This window comes from Triplophysa dalaica, chromosome 14 (assembly GCF_015846415.1).
Source record: "Triplophysa dalaica isolate WHDGS20190420 chromosome 14, ASM1584641v1, whole genome shotgun sequence".
Lineage (NCBI taxonomy): Eukaryota > Metazoa > Chordata > Actinopteri > Cypriniformes > Nemacheilidae > Triplophysa > Triplophysa dalaica.
In genome coordinates, this window is record NC_079555.1 from 12,681,239 (window position 1) to 12,704,892 (window position 23,654).

Genomic DNA, 23,654 nt, shown 5'->3' on the forward strand with positions numbered 1-23,654 from the left:
TAAAGTCGGACAGCTACCTCCTGGCATCGGATGCGTAGACCCTTTGGAGCTACCGCCCCTGTTGCGGTGGCCCCGCCCTCTCCGTAACGCTCGCGGCTGGACCTGGAGGTGCCTGAGGAGCTCACAAAGACCTGAAATACGCCATTTGCGGCGTATACCCGTCTGACGGGCTCAGGAGCTGTTACATCCTGGATGGTGGGGCAGCTGAGGGATATGTCGATGTCCCCAAGGTGGAATGTGAATGAAAGGAGCACCGCAGACACTGCCACTTGGAGGGGTCGACCAAGGCTCCCTTCCAAGGCATGTAAGCTCTTTGACAATCTTGTCGAACACTTATGATGCTGTGGGTTAAGATGCCTCCTTCCTCCACACTATGGTGCTCCATCAGATTCATAATGCTATGGTGACCCATCGGGTCTTAAGTCAACGCGTTAGGATCTGGTTGATGGAAGACCGACCCAGCTGCGCACCGCCACTGATCTCTCTAACAAATAGGGAAACCATCTTACTTGCTCTGTATCCTAAGATTAACCATCAACGTAAAGTTTGATGCTATGTCCGAGACCCACGTCATCGATGACTTATTGCAAACTGCGATCCTTCACCGCCGCCGTGCGCGTCTCATCGGTCCAGCTCAGGATCGGGATTCATTATTCGATTCCCCGGCTTCATCACCTGGCCCAGATAGTTGTCCCTCTCGCCGTAGGCCAACTTCAACCTCCAGCCAACGGCCCGCCAGCAGTTAATACTGCAGGCCGCCCAAGAAACTTCGACCCTGGCGTTATCAGTCCATCACACAGCTTAATATGCCCTAACCTCAACCTCGTCACCACACGGCTCTGCCTTTCCTAGCAATAATAGCATCATTCCATTCCATTTTCTACCGCTTATCCGAACTACCTCGGGTCACGGGGAGCCTGCGCCTATCTCAGGAGTCATCGGGCATCAAGGCAGGATACACCCTGGATGGAGTGCCAACCCATCGCAGGGCACACACACACTCACTCACGCACACTCACACTCACACGCGCACACTCACACGCTACGGACAATTTTTTCCAGAGATGCCAATCAACCTACCATGCATGTCTTTGGACCAGGGGAGGAAACCGGAGTACCCGGAGGAAACCCCCGAGGCACGGGGAGAACATGCAAACTCCACACACACAAGTCGGAAGCGGGAATCGAACCCCCAACCCTGGAGGTGTGAGGCGAACGTGCTAACCACTAAGCCACCGTGCCCCTAATAGCATCATTCCGATTGAGGAATTTTCTCTGCACTATCATAACATAGATCAAGCTATCACTTTAATAAAACATGCCGGTCTTGGCACTTGGCTAGCCAAAGTTGAGATCACATCCGCATTTAAAGTCATGCTAAACCACCCAGACTTCTGGCACCTTCTCGGCATTCGATGGCATAATAAATTTTACTTTTCTGTCCGTCTCACATTCGGCTGCAGAAGCAGGCCCAAAATTTTCTACATGTTGTCAGAGACAATTTGCTGGATTCTCTCTAACAATTACGCAATTCCCTACCTTATCCACCTACTCAATGATTTTTTTAATCATCTCGTCTCCTGACTCGTTTCCGGCTGCATATCTAGCAAAAGTCCAGCAGGTTTTCAAAATTCTCTGCGTTCCCCTCGCCCCAGACAAAACTTTGAATTTCTCGGAATTAAATTAGACTTGCTTAAATTCCAGGCTTCTCTGCCAAAATAGAAAATCTACAGAATGATTGTGATCGTGTCCTCCCTATTAGCCAATCCCCGCTGCCCCAAACGCGAGTTTCTGTCCGTTCTCGGTCATTTGAATTACGCGATGAGAATAATCCCGCAAGGCCACCCGCCTCGGCAGAGGCCCGCACTTCCATCCCAAGCGTGGAAAGCCAGCATTGCCGCAGCGACTACCTTGGCAGACCAGCAATTCCGCAGAGGCCCGTGCTTCCATCTAAGGCGCAGAATATATGTTTTATACCAAAACATAAATAGGGACATAAATATAGAGCTGTAGCTCTAATTTATTTATTTTCTGTTGCAAAAACTAATTTATATGATAATTAACTTTTGATAATTAACTGACTTTCAACAGTTCTTTACAATAAGTATTGAATCCTATATTGGTGTAACAAGATTCAAGATATGGAAGGAAGGAGGCGGGAACCGGCAGACATTTAAAATAAAGTTTTAATACAACTCAATTGTCACAACATCCTCTGTATCTTTTATGTTCTGGGGTAAAAACATCAAAACAATAGTTGTGTTAATGGCCTTTAGAGTTGCACTTCCATAAAGTAATGCCATGAAATGGTTTGGGCCTGGATACAACAAAACTCCGTGTTATTGCCTTTATACAGGTTATTGTATGTATGATTTGGCTATCAACATTGCTTCCTTTCTCTAGAACAACATAAATAATAAGAAATATCATTCTTCTTTGCATTTTGGTGTTGCATTAGTGTTCTTTTTTTAAATGTATATTTTAGGGGGTTTTGCCTTTAATTGAAAAGGACAGTGGAGAAAGGACAGGAAAAGCATTGGATAGAGATTAGACCAGAAAAGGACACTTGATATTGGAATTGAACTCAGGTCGGGCCACAAGTAGACTGGCACCATATGTCAGCGCACTAACCACAGGGCTATTTGCGCCAACACTATAGTTTTCTCATAGACATATTGGCTGCTATGTTGATTTATTGGCTTTCTTCTGCTTGTGCTCTGGCTTGAATGTTGATCATTTCAAAAAGCAACTTTTATCACATTCAGTATGCTCATCTTCTGTGCTGTTTGGATCACGATTTATCCCAATCCTTAAGGTTATATGCACCAATATGTTCAGGCCTACAGGATGATGTAACAAAATACAAAGCAACATGTAACAGTCAGATATTGCAGAGAGTGTTTCATTGGAGGTCATTTCGGTTCCCTTTCAGTCGGACTCTCGGACGTTGTGTTGAGACAGAACGGGTTTGAGAACCCATAATCTCTGGTTGCTAACAAGCATTGTTCAATACTGAAATCGCATTTTCAAAACTTTTCACACAGTCTTCATTACCAACATGACTTGTAGCCAAACAGTTCCTCTCACCTCCAAAACTCACTCAGACCAACAAAACACTTCATTTATGTCTCATAATAAGCTCGTTCCACCAATCACTGGCAACAAATTCTCATTGAGAAAACATGCATGTACACTTGTAACACACTGACCTAAAAAACACTAGCAGATTTTTATTTATTGAATGTACTAAACCATACGTGTGTAACAAGAATGAATCAGAAATTTGTTTTCTTTCTTACCTGTTGGTTTGCCGGAAAATTTGTATAATTGACACAACTGTTGAGCGGTGCAGACGTTGAACCCTTAGACCGGCCTCTCTTAAAGTGAGACCACGGTTCACAACATGGTCAATAATTGTGGCCCTTATTTCATCAGATATCACCACTCTTGGTCTTCCTCTCCTTTGTCCTCCCTCGTACCACTTCTCTTTCCTCACCAACCTGTCTTCAGAGATCCATATTTCCAAACAAAATCAGTTCCAAACTATCCCCTTTAACTAAAACATGGTAATGAGACTAAAGCAGGACACGTTACAATTGCAATTAACTTGGAATGATTATTATTTCATTTTCTGCTAAGATGTTCTATATTTCAAAATAATTACTGCAGACATGATTGAAATTTGCCATCATTCTGATTTGAATGTGCTTTTATCAGTTTTGAAAGCAGTGTGTTAGGATATGAAAAATATCCTGCAAATATATAGGTTTTTGCAGTTTGTGGAGTATGAATGACAAAAGTGTTTGTTGATTTTGAAAATGTGGTGATTGATTGCATTTTGTCTGAAAGCAATTCACAGTTTGGTCCGTATACACTTGTGTGTCGCTGAATGTGTGAAGAGTTTTGAAAATGTGGTTTCAGTTTTGAACAAAGCTTGTCACCAATGAAAAATGGAAATGGAAAAAACTGTAACATTTAACTTTAAATAGAACAGTTTTTGTTTCAATACATCCTTTGGAAATGGCAACCTTCAAACCTGTTTATTTATTGTTAAAAGGTTTCTGTATAAATAACTTAAAAGAGGTTAGACAAGGATTTGTTTGAGAAGTTTTTCCCAATGGATTCAACCTCTTGCACAGACGCATATTCATTAAATATGTTTTGATTGAAAAGGACAATTCTCAAAGCACTTCTTTTCAGTTTCTGATCTCAGCTTTTCACTCGTCTGCATAGCATGTCATGCTGTTAATTAATTATGATGTAATGCTAATACAGCTGTTGTTTTCCAGAATGACACCTTATGTTCTCATTTAATCACCTCAGATAGAAACACTTACTTGTCAGCACATGTCTAATAGGTTGTTATACACCTGCCCTGCACCCTTAGGGAAATGGCAAATTGGAAAGGTGGAGCCACATCACTCCTTTTGACCTACACATGTCCAATTAAATCATGGCTAAAGGCGATTAAATATGAAACCTGTTGCCTTGTCTAAGTTCAAAAACAATACAAAGCTACCCTTAAGAATTAATTTATTTGTTTTGTCTACTTCTTTCTTTACTTTAGGGATTGGAGCGGTTCATGGTTCATTTGTTTGACAGCTTGTGTCTCTTTGATTATTTCTTTATACCGTTAGGTAGACACTAATAATGTTATGCATATTTACTTATTTCTTTATTGTACAAGAACAACAGAAGGTTCTTGATATTAATAAGAATGTAAGATAAATTGTTCTAGGGAAATTAATAAATTCTGAAGCTTAATGTTAATCATAATAACAGGTGTGATGAGAAGGTCAAATACACAGGAGTCATAAACTCTGTATGTAAGACCAAAATATACTTTATAGCATGCAAGCATGGCCTAACATTTTATGTGGCTCAGATGACATTTTTAATGAAGCACTTCAAGCTTTAAAAGATATACAAACCATATCATTAAAGTATAATTAATATAAAATTGTAATTTGTTTATATAACTATAAAGACGAAAAGATTGTCTTGAGAGCTAATGTATAATTTAAGTTGCAGGTGAATTTAAATAAGTATATTAAATCTTTATATTAACAATATGACACAACCGAAACATACAGTAAATGAATCAATGCAGTATATTTCGTTGGCTTATAAAAAACTAAAGAATTGTTATTTTCTTTAAAAAAGAACTTAATCTGTTCATAAAAAGTATGATTTGATTACATAAATCATAAAAGGCCTTTATGAAGCAAATGAGCACAAAAGAGAAATGCTGGGCAATGAATAAAACCAAACTGTAGCCAATCCATGGCAATTCCTAATTAGATTATAACATGGTTTATACATGGATTCCTTGTAAAGTAAAAATTAAAAAAGTACCCAGTAGGACATGTTTGTCTGAAATATAGCAGGGGTCATTACAATTCTGTAACTTTTGCACTCTTAAACTCTTGGAAAACAAAACAGTTTTATTTAGCTTACGCAAATCAGAATGTTAATAGTTCATTTTAGACTGATTACTGACATGGAATGTCCATCTAATGGACAAACATTTAACTACATTATAATAAGCAAATAAAATAGGCTTTGCTTGTGTATACTGCTAACTCCAACCAACAGACCCTTGATTTTATCTTACTTCATTTTTGTCAGAAAACAATCAAATAGCCCTACGGAAACACTCAGCAAATACTTACACATCAAAACAACCACCCTGGCTTGGGTGTACTGCTGCTGTAAGAATTGTCATGGTTCCACTATCATGTCATGTTTTATTCTTGTCTCAAGTGGAGCCATGGCATTGCCTGATGGTTTTGTGTGGGGAGAGATGTTTTTGACAATGACGGTCTTCCATACTCTCCCCGAGTCGCGTGATCATTCCTACCCTCCTGTTTCCTAGTTTCTGTTAATTACCTTGCCTATAAGAGTCCTCATGTTTCTTTGTCTCGTCGCTCGTGCATTGTTTGATTCTTGCTGTTCCTGTTTGATGTTTGCTGTTCGTTCCAGTATGATGTGCCAAGTCATTGTTCCTGTTCCCTATTTCCACGTGTCTTAGTAAGTGTCAGTTTAGCGTTTGTACCCAGTGTTTGTTTTGTTAGTTTAGTTAGTCCGTGTTCTTGTTTTGTAATATATATATATTCTGTTAGTTTTTCCCCCTCGTGGGTTTTGGTTTTGCCTGTGTTTTATAGTCTTGTCATTGTTTAATAAATCAGTGTTTACATCATACCGTCTGTGTCTGCCTGCACCTGGGTTCTCCCGCCATGTCTCACATGAGAGTTCATGACAGAATGCACGAGCCAACACAGAACCCAGTAGGCAGCATGGACGGTACGACGTTGTCCTTGCGGTCTCGCCAGGCCCACTTGATGCTTGGATTCCGCCAGGGGAATTATGGTGACCAGGAGTTCGCCAGGGCATTCTCGGCGGTGGCGGAGGTGACCGAGTTTGGTGAGGAGGAGTTGAAGACGATCTTCAACTGCTGCCTCACCCGGCGCCTCACACCGTCAGAGAAGAGGCTGCTGGCTCCCTTGGGGTTTGCGGACATGGTCAGGTACGTGGCCAACCGTAGCGATCCCGGGGGTGAGGTTCCACATGGGACTTTCACCCCACGGTCGAGCGCTGCGGAGGGTATCGTCCTGGCCGCCGCTGCCCTTGGGGAGTCAGTACCCTCTGGCTCGAGCTCCACTGGTGGAGTCCAAGATGAGTGGGTGGCTAGAGACTCGAGGACGACGTCGCGGGAGTCCTCCTTCCCGGTACTCCCTCGGTTCCCCACTGGCCCGGCTGAGTCAGCCGTGGGCCAGACTGACCGTAGTGGGAGGAGAAGGCCACGTGGAGGACGTCCCAGGCCGAAATTGCTGTCCTGTCGCCCAGTTCAGCAACCGGCAACAGTTCCGGGTTCCCCGAGTCCTGTGGTCGCGAGTCCGGTGGTGTCAAACCCCAAATATTTTTTGGGGGGGCGCTGTGGGAAGGTGACGGTCCGTCCGGCACCGAGCCCGGCCCAGCAGCCGCCGGAGGTCGCTGCCCAGCCGCCAGAGGTCGCTGCCCAGCCGCCAGAGGTCGCTGCCCAGCCGCCAGAGGTCGCTGCCCAGCCGCCAGAGGTCGCTGCCCAGCCGCCGTCAGGTCCGGCTGCCCAGCCGCCGTCAGAGGTCGCTGCCCAGCCGCCGTCAGGTCCGGCTGCCCAGCCGCCGTCAGAGGTCGCTGCCCAGCCGCCGTCAGAGAGCGCTGCCCAGCCGCCGTCAGAGAGCGCTGCCCAGCCGCCGTCAGAGAGCGCTGCCCAGCCGCCGTCAGAGAGCGCTGCCCAGCCGCCGTCAAGTCCGGCTGCCCAGCCGCCGTCAAGTCCGGCTGCCCAGCCGCCGTCAAGTCCGGCTGCCCAGCCGCCGTCAAGTCCGGCTGCCCAGCCGCCGTCAAGTCCGGCTGCCCAGCCGCCGTCAAGTCCGGCTGCCCAGCCGCCGTCAAGTCCGGCTGCCCAGCCGCCGTCAAGTCCGGCTGCCCAGCCGATCTTCCAACCCTGGTCCAGCCCGGCATTCCAGCCGTGGTCCAGCCCTACAGTCCTGCAGGGGACTAGGACAGTTCCCCCCAGGACTACTCCTGTCAAGCCTCCTGGGGCTCCGCGCCCTGGCGCGTCCCCAAGGGCTGGAACTTCCCCACCCAGCCCTCCCCCTTCTGGACTACCCATGTTTTCTTGTCTGCCCCCACCCCCCCTCCCTTGTTTGTTATTTTTATTATCCCACCCCAACCCATGCATTATCTTGTCGTGTTTGCCTCTTGTCATGTTTGCCTTGTCTGTCTGGTTTTTGTCCTTGTCTAAGTTAGTCTTGTCTTGTTAGTTACCCCTTGGTGAACACCTGGAGGTGTTCATTAAAGGGGGGGCTTATGTCATGGTTCCACTATCATGTCATGTTTTATTCTTGTCTCAAGTGGAGCCATGGCATTGCCTGATGGTTTTGTGTGGGGAGAGATGTTTTTGACAATGACGGTCTTCCATACTCTCCCCGAGTCGCGTGATCATTCCTACCCTCCTGTTTCCTAGTTTCTGTTAATTACCTTGCCTATAAGAGTCCTCATGTTTCTTTGTCTCGTCGCTCGTGCATTGTTTGATTCTTGCTGTTCCTGTTTGATGTTTGCTGTTCGTTCCAGAATGATGTGCCAAGTCATTGTTCCTGTTCCCTATTTCCACGTGTCTTAGTAAGTGTCAGTTTAGCGTTTGTTCCCAGTGTTTGTTTTGTTAGTTTAGTTAGTCCGTGTTCTTGTTTTGTAATATATATATATTCTGTTAGTTTTTCCCCCTCGTGGGTTTTGGTTTTGCCTGTGTTTTATAGTCTTGTCATTGTTTAACAAATCAGTGTTTACATCATACCGTCTGTGTCTGCCTGCACCTGGGTTCTCCCGCCATGTCTCAAAGAGAGATTCATGACAAGAATAGTCTCGCGTAACCAAACCATCATGCTGAAGGAGTGGGAGCTTTGGCTGCTTTCTAAGGCCAAGGCCACCAAAGAGGCCATAAGAATGACAAGTAAAGCAGCCAATAACGTTTTCAAGTTTATAGGTGTGGATAAGTGTCAAAAGATAACGGCATCAATGATTATAAGTTTATGCCGTGATCTTTGCATGCTTTTAAGTATTATGTGTTTATCAGATCGTGATGAATTCTTATGGCAACCGATGAAAACACGACAGCTAACTTCTTTCTTCTTCTTTTAACTGGCGGGCTGGCCCCCCGAGCACACTCGTATACTGAATGTGAATCCCTTAAAGATTGCGTACATGCAGTTTCTGCCAATCACATATAAATTTTGAGTGCCTATAAAGTAGTACTGCATATGTCGTATCTTCGAGAAGAGTATTAAGCTTTATTCAAATTATGAAAGAGAGATTCAGTTGTACGATTATTTCCGGAAAAACACGTTTTCTAGAGGTGGGACTAGTGGGGATAATGGGATGGAACTACAGCACGAGCAAGCAACACATCATCACATTAATCCCTTTTTTGTATATTGTGCATGTACATGACGATTGCCAACAAAATACAGTTGCATTTCTTACTTTGACTTGCCACGTGCAGTATATGTCCGGCATTTAGAAATGTGACCGCCCCATCTATCAGTTTTAAGCGATATCCAAATCCAGCATAATATGGTCTCAGTTACAGATGTAACCGCCGTTCCCTGATGGAGGGAACGGGACGTTGTGTCGAGAAAGAATGGGTGTTTGATCTTGAGAACCTATCATCTCGGATTGCACTTTTAAAAGGCCAATGAACTTGGCGAATGGCGTGCCCATTCATTCACCTTTTGGCTGAGAAACCTGTGAGGCATTCTCGGTTGCTGCAGCACCCTAAGCATTGTGGCATCTGTCGGTCTCTCGACGCTGTGTCGAGACAGAATGGGGTCCATTAACTAACCGCCACGGTGCTGAGTTGCGTCACAACTTCCAGCGGAGCGACATTGACTGGCCTGGGTGAGACAAAAGTGAGAGTTACTGCGAATCGTAACCTTCCAGTGGTGTAGTAAGGCAGGAGTTCAAGTGTGTCAATGACAAAAGGCTGTTACCAACAGGCTTGGAATACGGACTGCTTCACCCGGGTTGGTAAACCAGTGAGGTGCTTAGTGATGGATGGGATGCTTGTACTTTGCCCGGTGGGGGATGTAGGGAAGCTGAATAGCGCACTGACTCACCTGATGAAGAGGAGAAGGCGCTTCTCAGGCGTACGTCCAGTCGGCAGCCAGTCTTACCTGCTGGTACCATGCAAGAGGCGGGCTGACATCGGCTCTAAATGACGGTTTTAGAATCTCGCAAAGGTGTTGGGCATTGCCCAATGTAGAGAGAAGCTTAAGCCAGTGCCCGGGTTGAGTGTGCTCTCACTGCCAGTGGGCACGGGAGATCTTGGGACTGGTATGCCAGAGTTATGGAGTCCATGATCCAGTGCGCCAACCTCTGTTTGGAGACAGCTCTCCCCTTCTGCTGTCCTCCAAACCAGACAGAGAGCTGCCCAGAACTTCTGCAGCTCTGCATGCGGTGCAAGTAGAGGCGCAGGGCGCATACTGGACAGAACACGGTAGGTGTTGAGTCTTCCTCCCCAGGGGGGAGCGCCTGCGAGTTCACGATCTGGTCCCAGGGAGTGGTGGGAACTTTGGCCACATAGCCAGGCCGGGGTCTCAGAACCACATGGTAGTCGCTCGGCCCGAACTCGTTGGATACAGCAAGTGCATGCAGATCCCCTACCCTCTTCATGGAGGCGTGCGCCACTAGGAGAACCATCTTCACCGTAAGATGAGGTAGACGGGCTTCTGCCAGGGGCTTGAAAGGGGCCCTTTCCAGGCCCAAGAGAACCATATTGAGGTCCCAAGAGGGAACGGAGCAAGGACAGGGAGGGTTCTTTGTCCTCATGCCCCTTAGGAATCTGATGACCCGGTTTCTGCTGTCCGAGAGACTTACCGGCCACAGTAATTCAGTTTTCCTCATCGAAATGCAGTGAACAAGCAAACACAGCTGAACTTATGTACAACGAACGAAGGAGCACATTAATGAGTGTGCTCTATCTCTCGCCTTAGATGGTTGACATGTGCACATGCTCTTTCTCTTGCTATAGCTGGTTGACATGTGCGCCTGCTCTTTCTCTCGCTGGTTGATGCAGCCTAAGGCACACCTGTGCAATAATCATTCTGTCTAATCAACATCTTTGATATGCCACTCCTGTGAGGTGGATGGATTATCTCTGAAAATAAGAAGTGCTCACTGTAGAAGGGTTTGTAAGTGGGTCGAAGAAAGGAGGCGGGGTCGGCTGGACTGGGAGACAAGAATCGTATATTTATTTACAACAAGACGTTGCGCCACTGCGCTTAAAATACTTTTAATAGTCAAATTAAATGTCTCTCGACATTTCCGGAACTCCGTCCGTAAGAATCCACTTTTCCAGATCTCTGTTTGTTAGAATCCGTTTCTCAGGCTTTCAGACAGCTGCCAGGTCTCCCAGTCGGTCTCTCTCTGTCTCTCCTTTGTTTCTGTCAGCTTTTAATGTGTCTCCTCACCAATCACTGTAATGTGACGCAGGTGATCTTAATCTGCACTTGACCTACCTACTCACCTTCTTTCCCGTGTCTCTCCTCCCAGGTGCAGACATCGCTAAACCATGCCCCCCTTGCCACATACCCCCACCGCCTGACTCAGGCCGAGGCCCCATCCAGCCTACAGCCTCCCCCCTCCTCCGAGAGAGAAAGTCGGCTATGACCATCTGAGACCCCGCTCTATGGAACACTTGAAATTTAATGGGTTGTAATGCCAGATACCACTGGGTGATCCGCGCGTTGGTTTCTTTCATGTGGTGGAGCCACTGGAGGATAGCGTGGTCCAAATAGAGCGTGAACTCGCGCCCCAGGAGAAAATAGCAGAGGGTGAGGTGAGGTGAGGTGAGAATATCTGCCAATATCCTTTCGTTAGCTCCAGTGTCGAATAAACACGACTAGCGCCAAGCCGAATTCCGACACAGCATTCACCCTTCTACAGTCCACGCAGATTAGAACCAAGCCATCGGTTTTAGGAACCAAAACTATCGGGCTTCCCCAATCACTACTGGACTCTTATATTACCCCCATCTCTAGCATCGCGTTTAATTCTTCCTGAACCACCTTTTTCTTGTGCTCAGGTAACCTATAGGGCTGGCTGCAAACTACCACGTCCGGCTTGGTCTCAATATGGTGCTCGATGAGGTTAGTGCGACCCGGGAGACGCCCAGGGGAAGGTCGCTGCAGGTAGGGACGATCCGCTGCTCTATGTCGTAGATCCGGCAATGTAGAAGAAGAAGAATTCATTGAATTCGTTTTGTTCGTAGTCATGAGCGAAGGCTCTGAAGAAAAAAATGGTAAATGAATGATGCACGCCGGCTTCCTTTTATACCGGACATCCGGGGGCGGAGACTGGCATGCAAATTTCATTCGCCAAATTTCATTGGCCTTTTCTATAGTAGTCCGAGTTGATTGGTTCTCAAGGGCGAACCCCATCTGTCGTTCTCAACACAACGTCAAGAGACCGACAGAAAGGGAACATGGCGGATGCACTACATCCAAAATCTATTCATACTACTCATATACATACTATGTAGAAAATACTATTTTAATATTTCTGGATAAACGTTTCGATTTGATTATAATTAAATATTATGTAAACATTGCCGTTTGAAAAAGTATGTGGTTTCCTGTAGCTCAGTGGTAAGAGCATTATGTTATCAACGATCCCATGGGATTGCACATACCAAGAAACAAATATATAGGATAATGGAATTAAAGTCGCTTTGGATAAAAGCGCCCGCAAAATGCATAAAAATGTAAATGGTTATACATTAATAGAAAAAGTATGCTTAGTGTATACTGCTAGATATATTAATACAGCCCAGGTAGCCTATCGATTCACATTTTTCTTTTTGCTGCTAGCTTAAACCTACTTTTAGCTTTAGCATTTACAGAATGGCAAAGTAGAAATTATCAACAAAGTTACCAAAAGAACATGATATTACATGAACATGAAAAAATATGAACTTTACCACTTATATTTAGAGTTGTTGTAGATTAACATGCCTGCATTTTACTGAGAGATCCCTGGTGCAATGGCTTACTGGAACTAGGATACACTGCTTTTCCGAAAGGCGGAAGTTTACTGACATCATTGTGAAAATGCCCTATTGTTTTATTCAATGTTTATTTAATGTTTAATGTTCAATGTTCAATGTTTAATCACACATTAGATTTCACTGATAGTGATACCTGGTGAGGAATTCTAAAAAGTATATAATGTCACAAAATGATTAGCCATTAACTATAATGTTGAATAGTTCTGAGGTGAGTGGGCTTTATATTGATCTCACAACAATCTCAGAGACCTGTGTAACACACAATCACAAGTATGATGTTCTACCACTAGAGTGCAATAGTGTTCCAGTTAAACTCCTCTATAGTCAACATATGAGACTTGCCCCAGATTCATACTTGGCCTCTAAAACAAATACATGAATTAAAAAATATAAAAAGAAACAATATTTAGCAAACATGTAGTAAGCTTCAGATGAGCCTCACCCTAGCCTATCTGAGGGGGGGAGTTGAGATGTTTGCCTTGTAATGTACAGAACTGATGTGTGCATGTTCTGTTTACCATCTTTCAACTATTTGTGTTTATCTAAGACAATAAGCATGTGCTGGGCAAATGTGCATCGCTTGGGGAAGATTCAAATTTACATTTCAAATAAACAAGAAAATCGATGTATAGCACATAGATGTAGAGCACAGATGCAACTTTGAGGGAAATTTTGTACATGTGCCCTCAGGGAGTTTAGTTAAATTTGTATTGTATTTTATTTTATTCAATTATTTCCAATCTCTGTAAGGAATGACATTACTTTTCACATTCAGAACAACAGAGCCACAACAACACAAACTGTGTCACCCAGCAAATTTCTCAATAAATTCATGCTGATCTAGAATTGTTGTTGTGTGACATAGTCAGAGAGGACTTTGACACTTCACATCTTAAGATATTAGTAGTTTGCCTGAAAACGTCACTTTTATACAAATCATATAATAATTCACGACATAAAATCTGAGTTTCTTGATTGTAATATCATCACATAATAAAGTGCTCAGTAGTTTTTCCCAACATAAAACGTTTGCCTCTGTGGTGTTTCACTTGATGTTCTGTCAACCAGAGCACCTGCACGTTCATCGTTCTGTCCTTATTTTCTCTCAAGCTGATCAATACAACATCAGAGTGATGCTTTCTGTGATCCTGCCTCAGGCATGTTCAAGCACACAAGAGTCTGTGAACAGCATCTATTTCCCCTCACCTCTAATGTGCTGGAAAATGACTGTAAATAGCCTGAGGGCTCTGGAGCTCAGTTCTGCTCCGCTAATGGCAATGACTCATTTTTACCTCAATTATACTAATCCTCGCATCCACTTTTGCATCATTTTGCAGCTCTTTTGAAATAGTCAGTTACAGATCATTACTGGACAGGATTCTTTTAAGCTTGTTTGCAGCCCTATTGTTTGCAGTGTCCACAACAGGGCTGTAAATGCTGACCATATGTGATTGAAGTGTACTCTGCAATTACAATTTTGACTACAGAAAGATGTGAAAGGAAATGAAAATTCTGCACTCCCATCCATGTTATTTCAAACAAACACTTTATGCAGTTATTTTCCATTGATCAATTGCTCAGAATTATTGGAAACACTTTATAATAACTGCACGCTATGAATCATTAGTTAAGCATCAGTACATACAGTTGTGTTCAAAATTATTCAACCCCCAATGCTGTAAATGGTTTTAGGGAATTTAGTGTACATTTGTAATTGTATTCAGAATGAAATCCTACAAGGACTTCTTAAAGAACCATATGCAACTAAAATGACATCAATTAGTTTTGTAATACAGAAGTAAATGTTTCTTTTGTGAATTCTTCATTGACATAATTATTCAACCCCTAAAGACTACCACTCTGAAGAACAGAGGTTCAATGAAGTGCTTTCAATCAGGTATTGAAAAAGACCTGTGGATATCAGGGAGCAGCAATAAAGCCTAATAAGCACCAATTAGGCAGCTTTAAAATGACTGTGATACTCAGCTCCTTCTAGACATTTACTGGTGTGGTTAAAAACATGGTGAGGTCAAGAGAATGGTCCAGGAAGACAAGAGAACAGGTGATTACTCTTCACAGGAAGGGCAATGGCTATAAGTAGATTGCAAAGATGTTAAACATACCAAGAGACACCATAGGAAGCATCATTCGCAAATTCAAGGCAAAGGGCACTTTTGAAACGCTACCTGGTCGTGGCAGAAAGAAGATGCTGACTTCGACTGATGTGCGCTACCTGAAGCTTAGAGTGGAGAAAAGTCCCCGTGTGACTGCTGAGGAACTGAGAAAAGATTTGTCAGATGTGGGTACTGAAGTTTCTGCTCAGACAATACGGCGCACCCTGCGTAATGAAGGCCTCCATGCCAGAACTCCCAGGCGCACCCCCTTGCTGTCCCCAAAGAATAAGAAGAGTCGACTGCAGTATGCCAAAAGTCATGTGGACAAACCACAGAAGTTTTGGGATAGTGTTCTGTGGACTGATGAAACTAAATTAGAACTGTTTGGGCCCATCGATCAACGCTATGTTTGGAGGAGGAAGAACAAGGCCTATGAAGAAAAGAACACCTTGCCTACTGTGAAGCATGGCGGGGGGTCAATCATGCTTTGGGGCTGTTTTGCTTCTGCAGGTACTGGGAAGCTTCAGCGTGTGCAAGGTACCATGAATTCTCTTCAGTACCAGGAGATATTGGATGACAATGTGATGCAGTCCGTCACAAACCTGAGGCTTGGAAGACGTTGGACCTTTCAACAGGACAATGATCCCAAGCATACCTCCAAGTCCACTAGAGCATGGTTGCAGATTAAAGGCTGGAACATTTTGAAGTGGCCATCGCAGTCACCAGACTTAAATCCGATTGAGAACCTCTGGTGGGACTTAAAGAAAGCAGTTGCAGTGCGCAAGCCTAAGAATGTGACTGAACTGGAGGCTTTTGCCCATGATGAATGGGCGAAGATACCCGTAGATCGCTGCAAGACACTTGTGTCAAGCTATGCTTCACGTTTAAAAGCTGTTATAACTGTAAAAGGATGTTGTACTAAGTACTAAGATTGAATGTCACTTGGGGGTTGAATAAAACTGATAATGATGTGAGCTCAGAAAAGACATTTGGGGTTATTTCATTATAAATGTTATGTTATATTTGTCTGACCTACACGTGCCTCTTTGATTTAATTGTAAGCAGGATGACTGAATGATCATAATCAATGTCAAACCGACCAAAACAATCAATTTCAGTGGGGGTTGAATAATTTTGAACAGAACTGTAGTTAATTAATCATTTATGAAGCATTGGCCCCACGTTAATAGACATTAGTAAGCAGTTTATAAATACAGCTATAAATGCTTTGTTCTTGATTTATAAGCATGTATATAATATGCTTAATAATCACATTTTCATACTTTATTAAGGATGAATTCATCATTTCTAAATTAAGGATTACATTACTTACAAACCAGTTAGTTAGGAGTTGTCAGTGGTTCATGAGATCATTTAGAAAGTGTAAGTAAATGAATAATAAACTCTTTGAATGCACATTTATACATCTTATTATTCTGACATATAGTAACAATTACTCAATGTGTTAATAAATGCCTTTTTAACACACATTCCTGCTGTAATTCATGATTAATTAAGGTAGGTATAAAACATTTACTAGTTGTCAGTTAACTATTTTTGTGAGCTCATCTAAAGTGAGGACTATGTATGCCTTGTAAAGCATTTACAAATGAGAGTTAAAGGCTCAGTTATCTTCTAAACAGAAATAGGAAAAACAGAACACAGAGGGATAAAGAACATAGAACTATTTATTTCAAGATGCAAAAGAAATTAAACTGTACAACTGTACATATTAATGAATATAAAACGATTTAATATAAAATAAAAAATAAACCTCTGCAAAATTAAAATTGTACAACCGGACATATTAATTAACATTAAATGAATTGATATAAAATGAAAAATTAACTTCTGAAAAAAATGTTTAATTCCTGCACATCTCCAGAAGAAATATAACTGTGAAGTGATGTGCAACTCTCATTTGTAAATGCTTTACAAGGCATATGTAGTCCTCACTTATGTAACAGCTGTGTTATGTTTTATTGGGTTTTTTCTTCCCATTGTTCGTTTCTTTAATAGTTTATTAGTTTTCACTTGTTTCTTTATTAGTTAATTAGTTTTCACTTGTGTTTTGTCATTGTTAATTAGCTCACACCTGTTTCTGCTTTCCCTGAGTGTTTCCAAATTGTATTAAAGCCCTGTGTCTCCCTCTGTTCTTTGTCTAGTATTGTTTATGTGGCGTGTAGTTATATTACATTTTTCTCTGTTCCTGGTTCCCTGTTTGGCTTTTTGTTTTATATTAAAATACCTGTTTTTGAAAACCCTTTGTTTGGACTCTTCTACCAGCTAAACGTGACAACTTTAGATGAGCTCACAAAAGAATAGTTATCTAACCACTAGTAAATGTTTTATAATTACCTTAATTAATCATGAATTACAGCAGGAATGTGTGTTAAAAAAGCATTTATTAACAAACTTAGTAATTGTTACTATATGTCAGAATAATAAGATGTATAAATGTGCATTAAAAGAGTTTATTATTCATTTACTTACACTTTCTAAATGATCTCATGAACCACTGACAACTCCTAACTAGCTGGTTTGTAAGTAATGTAATCCTTAATTTAGAAATGATGAATTCATCCTTAAAAAAGTATGCAAATTTGATTTTTAAGCATTTTATATACATGCTTATAAATCAAGAACAAAGCATTTATAGCTGTATTTATAAACTGCTTACTAATGTCTATTAATGTGGGGCCAATGCTTCATAAATGATTAATTAACTATGTACTGATGCTTAACTAATGATTCATAGCGTGCAGTTATTATAAAGTGTTACCGAATTATTTAAATATTTGTATCTTATGAGCTAAGCTCTATGGAACAATACTGTGAATATTTTCATGTTTTCACTTGTGGTAAATGTCTGCATGCATATATATACACGCATACTGTATACATGTAAAAACAAAAGTTATCATTAAGTGGTCATCTTTTAGTGGGATAGTCTTCCTTAGGACTGAAATAGAAATGTAAATTTAATTCCAAAAAACCTCATGGAATTTATGGTATTCATTTAATGAACACTTTTTTGTGTCTTTCACTGCAACAGCTAAGTGAGCTCTTACAATTTTCCCCTGCACTTTAAGAAGGGCAGTCCTAACGGGTTTTGTACAACTTTTTTGAGTTTTAAAGGGACTTCCCATAGATGTTTAAGTGCCCAAATACTGTACAAACTGAGATGGAACGAGTAAATTAAGTTGGTTTGTTGATTATAAAATGTCAAAAAATAAATGTGAGATTTTTCTGTGGACACATATTTGTTCTAACATTACTCTTTTAGTGTGTCGTTCTCATTCCATTCTATGCTTTGAATATACATTGCGTTGCTGCCTATACCATAAAAACAGTTGTGTTAACAACAACATTTTTTGTTCAGTTAGGGACAACGCACATCAGAGTTAAATCTGAGACGACACATTTTGCTGAATTTAGGAGGTAAGTGTAAAAGGAAAATACAGTTTTTAGCACACATGTGGTGCTAGCAAACTGTATAAGAAAGTTTTATGTACAGCAAATATATCAAAGAGGGGATTCCATGTTCATGTTCAGTAATATATAATGTATTTTATATACTAGAAATATATGTAGAGAGACTACATGTTACTTTAGAGTAAGTAGGTGTGTGTTTGGGGACCTTTGGTGAGAACAGTTACTGAAAACAGTAATTGTAGGGAAAATGGAGGGTCGGAGATTAATGCTTAAAAATCTTTTTTGGTATATTTATTTTATTTTGTTTACTGAAGAACAGTAAATATTAATTAACATTTTACAAAGAACATCTCTATAACCTTTATCCATAACTATAACATCTGAAATTGATTCACAATAAAATGAACAGTACTAGGAATTGCACATATAAAAAGGGTGTCTTAAAAAAAATTCTTTCATTACTTAACCCTATTTGGCCATCATGTTCTTTTTGGTATTTTTCTCAGGTCTAAGCAGAATGATGTAACACTTTGGGGTGAAGATACACAACAGCAGGCCGTAACTGGATGCCAAAATGGCGAAAATCTCCACAGCCACTGTGTACTTGCCGGGTGAGCTGACATATGCTGGAACAAACGCGATCCACACAGCGCAGAAGATCAGCATGCTAAAAGTAATAAATTTAGCCTCATTGAACTTGTCTGGAAGTTTCCGAGCAAGAAAGGCCAGCAGAAAGCAGACCACTGCAAGCAGGCCAATGTAGCCCAGCACCAGTACAAATCCCACTACTGATCCTACAGTGCACTGCAGGATCACCCGAGCACCAAACTCTCCTCCTGAACTCTCTGTGGGCAAAGGAGGAGCCAAAAACAGCCAAAGCAAACATATGACAACCTGAACCAGTGTGCAAAAGAAGATGCCTGCCCTCTGCTGGATAGGCCCGAAGTACTGCATCAGGTTAGATCCAGGCAGAGTGGCCCGAAAAGCCACCAGCACCACCACAGTCTTACTGAGGACACAGGCGATACAGACCACAAAGCTCACTCCAAACAGGGTGTGACGTAGCATGCAGTTCCACGGCGCAGGACGACCGATAAAAACAAGTGCACAGAGGAAACAAAGTGTGAGTGATGCCAACAGAAGGAAGCTCAGCTCGGAGTTGTTGGCCCGCACGAGGGGTGTGTCACGATGATGGAAAAAGGCAGCCAGAACAGTTGTGGTCAGTGTTGCCCCAGTCACAGATAATACGGTCAGGACAACTCCCATTGTATCTTGTAAGGACAGAAACTCCAAAACCTTTGGGATGCACTTTGTCCTCTCAGGGTTTGACCAGAAACGTTCTGGACACCTAATGCACTCTGTTGAGTCTAGAGAATATTATAGAAAATATTCTTTTTTTATGACACAAAGATTAAATATTGTTAACCAATGTTGATGTCTATAATAAAGTATTGTTGTTTTGTATACCTGTGACGTTACTTATTTCTCCTGCAGCACAAGGGAGGCAGTCGAAACAGCAGACAGGTTTTCCTTTTTGTACAGCTTTCCTAGTGCCCGGGAGACAGCTCACACTGCACACAGACACAGGCACCTGAATTACAGAAGAAAAAAAACACCATCAACCTCATAGCAACCCTCTAACAACATCTGTCAGTGCAACAAGCACATGGAGAACAAACAAAATAAATTAGCTCTTTACAAACTTAGAAACAGGCTTGGTGTGGTTTCTCTTTTCTATTAAAGACACAGTGTAAACTCCTACATAATACATGTAGACTAATCTCATCTAAATGACTTGTGTCTCTACTTTCAGGGGGGATACAGCCAAGTAAATGATGTTAATGAAAACATCCATATCTTACAGAGTGTTGAAATTGTTGAATGCATCAGTTCTGAATACACATACGACAGGAAATACAGATTTCATCAAGAAATTCAAGCTGTTGAAGATCTATATTTTGGTGTTTTACTTGTTGATTTGTTCATTGTAATTCTCAATATAAAATACAGAATTACACAATGATGAAGTAATGGTTTTTAGCATTTTCATTTGTGTATTACGTGTCCAGAAACAAAAAAGCCATTTTAAAGCCATTATGTTTGAGGACAAAGTAAATTGACTCACACCTGGTCATCCCAGCCTCCTCCCCAGACCACCCGCTCAAGGTTTATGTTCAGCTCCTGACCTGCTCCTTTTGCTACATCAAATTGTCCAACATGGACAAAATTCACTGTTCCACTTTCATCTATATGCCAGTTCATAATATCATAAGAGGCAGATGGCTCTCTGTTATCTTCAAAATAGACCCTATCACCCACAGGTGTTGTGAAGTTTACAGCGTTTAAGTACTGCAGAAGCTGTGAAGAGACAAAAATAAAAACAAACATATTCAATGTTTTGGCCAAAAAATAAATACAATAAAATAAATAAGTTTTCATCTCTCCACTACACCTCTCTGGGTATTATTCGGGTCACATCAGGACATTCTCCATGTTCAAATGGCCCTTTACCAGGCTGACAGTGCATCATGTTGTGAATGGCATTGGCAATTGCATACACAGCTTTATACACATTGTAAGTGACTCTCAGCTGTGAAACATCTGTGTAGATACGACCATGCTTCTCAACATTCTCTAATCCGGTGCATCTTGGTTTGTCAAATGAAGGCTTCCAGTCCTGTGCCATCGAGCACCCAAAGATTTCTTCCCAAACATCTTTTACAAAAGGCTCATTTGTCTGCTTCAAAGGACTCAGCTGGGCAAGAAAAGCATCCAGACCCTGAATATCAGCCCTGCGCAAGGCAAAGCCAATTGTGCCTCTCAAGAGAGGAATGGTCACCAAGTCAAAGAACTGCGTAGAAGTGCTCCAGGCCTCTGTAGCTATCCACTGCCTGTTGGTCAAATTCTGCACCTTCACTTCTTTGAACAGAATCTCTATATCAGGGCCGATGGCAAAAGTTACCACCACGCGAGCTGTGGAAATCTGGATCCTCTCCACAATCTGCCTGATTCTGCTTGGTGAGTGTGATTTTGGAATGAACTCCAAATAGTCCACACAGATTCCTGTACCCTCCAGTTCTGTTAAGAGCAGCTGCAAACCACTTTTACCATAATCATCATCTCCTGCAACCACACCGACCCAGGTCCAGTCCAGCAGACGCAACAGACGGGCCATTGCCTTGGCCTGGAAGGCATCGCTGGGAACAGTGCGCAGGAAAGTGTGAAATCTGCGACTGTCACTGAGACAAGCACAGGACGCAAAATAACTCACCTAGACAAAAACAATAGACAGACAAGGCATTAAATTGCATGTAGAGTGTGCTTGCTGTGTTCAAGACAACTCCGCTTTTTTCTATTTCAACCTGAAAAACCTTTCTGGAACAGCATGGTTTTCATTTGAATAAATACTTGTAATGTTACTAAATCCAGACATTATTTGCAGATATGTTCTAAATCCGAGGTAGTGTAAAAATGAATTATTTTATTAACATTGGAAATTCATGAATAATGTCATTTGTTACACAAAATACAAAAAGGTCCATCTAAACTGTAGTACCAAAATACAAAAAATGTAAAATTTTCACAGCAGAGTAACATTCCCATACATTTTAACAATTTATGTTGTTCACACAACAAATCTTATCGAGTAAATCAGTATCACATTTTATCACTCATGACTTTAAAAACATGACACTGTGAGACTTGTGTTGCAAATAACACTTCACCATTCAACTCGAAAGATGCATTAGCATCGTAATTTGATCACCTTAATAACCAGTTGCTTCATATAAACACTTTAAAGGGAGAAAATATGACTTTATCAATATCAGTGTTCAGGGTTAATTCATTATACCATGGGGATATCAAACACTCCCAGTGTGTCAGCCACCACCATTGAGGCAGAAGAACGGGCGTCTCCGATAATGACAGGCACCATCGGGGCTCCATTGCACTCTTCTACTGACACTTTCTCCTCATGTCCTGTTACCAAAGCTAAAGCAGCACTCAGGGTTGTGCCTTCAGCAAGGCAGGTGTCGGCTATCAGATACCCCAGAGTAACATTCGGCAGCAGGACGGAGTCCCGATTTATCTCCTCAACTGTGAAGATCATCGCTTTGAGCCAGCGGTATGAACGAAGGTCAACACTGAGAAAAAAAGTCAGAATTAGAATGAATTGTTGCATTAATTTAAGGATGATCTGGATAGTCGGTTCAGTAAAATTGTGCTTAAAATGCTTTGTCAGGTAATCGATAAATGCGCTACAAGTAGTAACATCCGTCATTTTTATGTTGGGTAGGTCAGGTGGATGTTACCTCCTTAATGTAAGCATTGGACGTTTTTTACAATTAAGGCTGAATATATAAAAACCTTGTTAGGAGTTTGCAACCCTGTGATTATGTACAGATTATATACTCACCTTTTGCAGTGCTCTCCACGCTGAAATCTTATAAAATCATGCTCAGTCTCTGGTGCTTCAAGATGAACAGGAAACAGACCACCAATGATCACATCTCCTTCTTTATACAAACTCTCTGACACAGATGTACCCCACAGACCACAGGACAGGCCAGCACCACATACTGAGACCATCTCAACAACTAACCCCACCACCCACAACCACACCATAAAACCCATCACTAAACAGAGGGAGAGACAGAGAGTGACTGAGTCAAGAAGTGCAGTACCCTGCAAACAATAAAGGGTTGGATAATAACCCCCTTTTGTAGACTTTATTTTGCCTCAGGCAAAAGAACATGCAACAGGTAAACAGGTAGGTGGGGAGATGTTTACACGTAGGCTTTTCAAAGCCATGTTATGCAAAGCATTGGAGCAGAGAATAATGTCAATTAAAAAGTCTACAGAAAAACATATTTTAATGCTGATAAGCAATACAAAATTGAATAAGCAAACGAAACAGTTTTGTGTTGTTAGTCAATATATGCGTGGCAATTAAAGTCTTTATTTTGGTGTTTTCATTGTGTTCTTCAATTGACAAAGTTTCTGTTAATTGGTCATTCCGTTCACTTGTGTTCATTTAAGTTACTCATAATTCTTGTTATTTATGCCCCTTGTTCTGTTCACTCCTATGCTGGCTTTCGTTTTGTGTTGGTCTTTCCTTTGTAGTGGACTTTGTGAATAAACTCTTGTTGTGGACCTTTGTCTTCATGAGTGTTGTGTATACAGCATTTCGTGACATAAAAACTGTCTGTAAAGTAAGTTTAAAGCTGTGTTTTTCATTTTTGTTTCTTTTTGGTTCATTTTTGATATTTTCCCCACTCCCGGATGGCTTTCCCAACTGTCCAGCTCATCTACCTCGAGGAGGAAAACAGTTTGCTGGAGGACCACACCTGTGACGTTTTAGATCTGGCGAGTCTTACAAACTTCCCTGACCCCTCGCTCTGTGTTTATTATCACCATGGCCTGAGCAAGCAGTGTAAGGCACGCTCCCCAGTAAACGGTCCGCGAGGAATTCGCTGCTTTTGTGGAGTGGGTGCCGAAGAGTAATG

The 23,654-nt window shown here is 42.0% G+C and overlaps 2 protein-coding genes across 2 annotated transcripts in view; one reads left to right on the forward strand and one right to left on the reverse strand.

Moving 5' to 3' along the window:
* LOC130435844 (uncharacterized) overlaps nt 1-23,654 on the forward strand; it is a 476,195-nt gene that overhangs the window by 234,082 nt on the left and 218,459 nt on the right. The gene's annotated exons all lie outside the window — the stretch shown is intronic.
* On the reverse strand, nt 18,616-22,764 carry LOC130435836 (extracellular calcium-sensing receptor-like). Its single transcript, XM_056766685.1, has 6 exons — nt 22,565-22,764; nt 22,001-22,292; nt 20,600-21,418; nt 20,275-20,505; nt 19,615-19,738; nt 18,616-19,514 (listed from the first exon to the last, which is right to left on the reverse strand). The coding sequence occupies exons 1-6, from the start codon at nt 22,735-22,737 to the stop codon at nt 18,616-18,618; spliced, it is 2,538 nt and encodes an 845-aa protein (XP_056622663.1). The 5' UTR covers nt 22,738-22,764.

Bases quoted from the DNA above. Each gene is read 5' to 3' on its own strand.
- LOC130435836 (XM_056766685.1), bottom strand. From the start codon at position 22,737: ATGGTCTCAGTATGTGGTGCTGGCCTGTCCTGTGGTCTGTGGGGTACA. The intron at 19,739-20,274 runs GTGTGAGTCAAT...TCTGTAATTCAG, and splicing joins GAGGAGGCTGGGATGACCAG to GTGCCTGTGTCTGTGTGCAG. The intron at 19,515-19,614 runs GTATACAAAACA...AATATTCTCTAG, and splicing joins AGAAATAAGTAACGTCACAG to ACTCAACAGAGTGCATTAGG.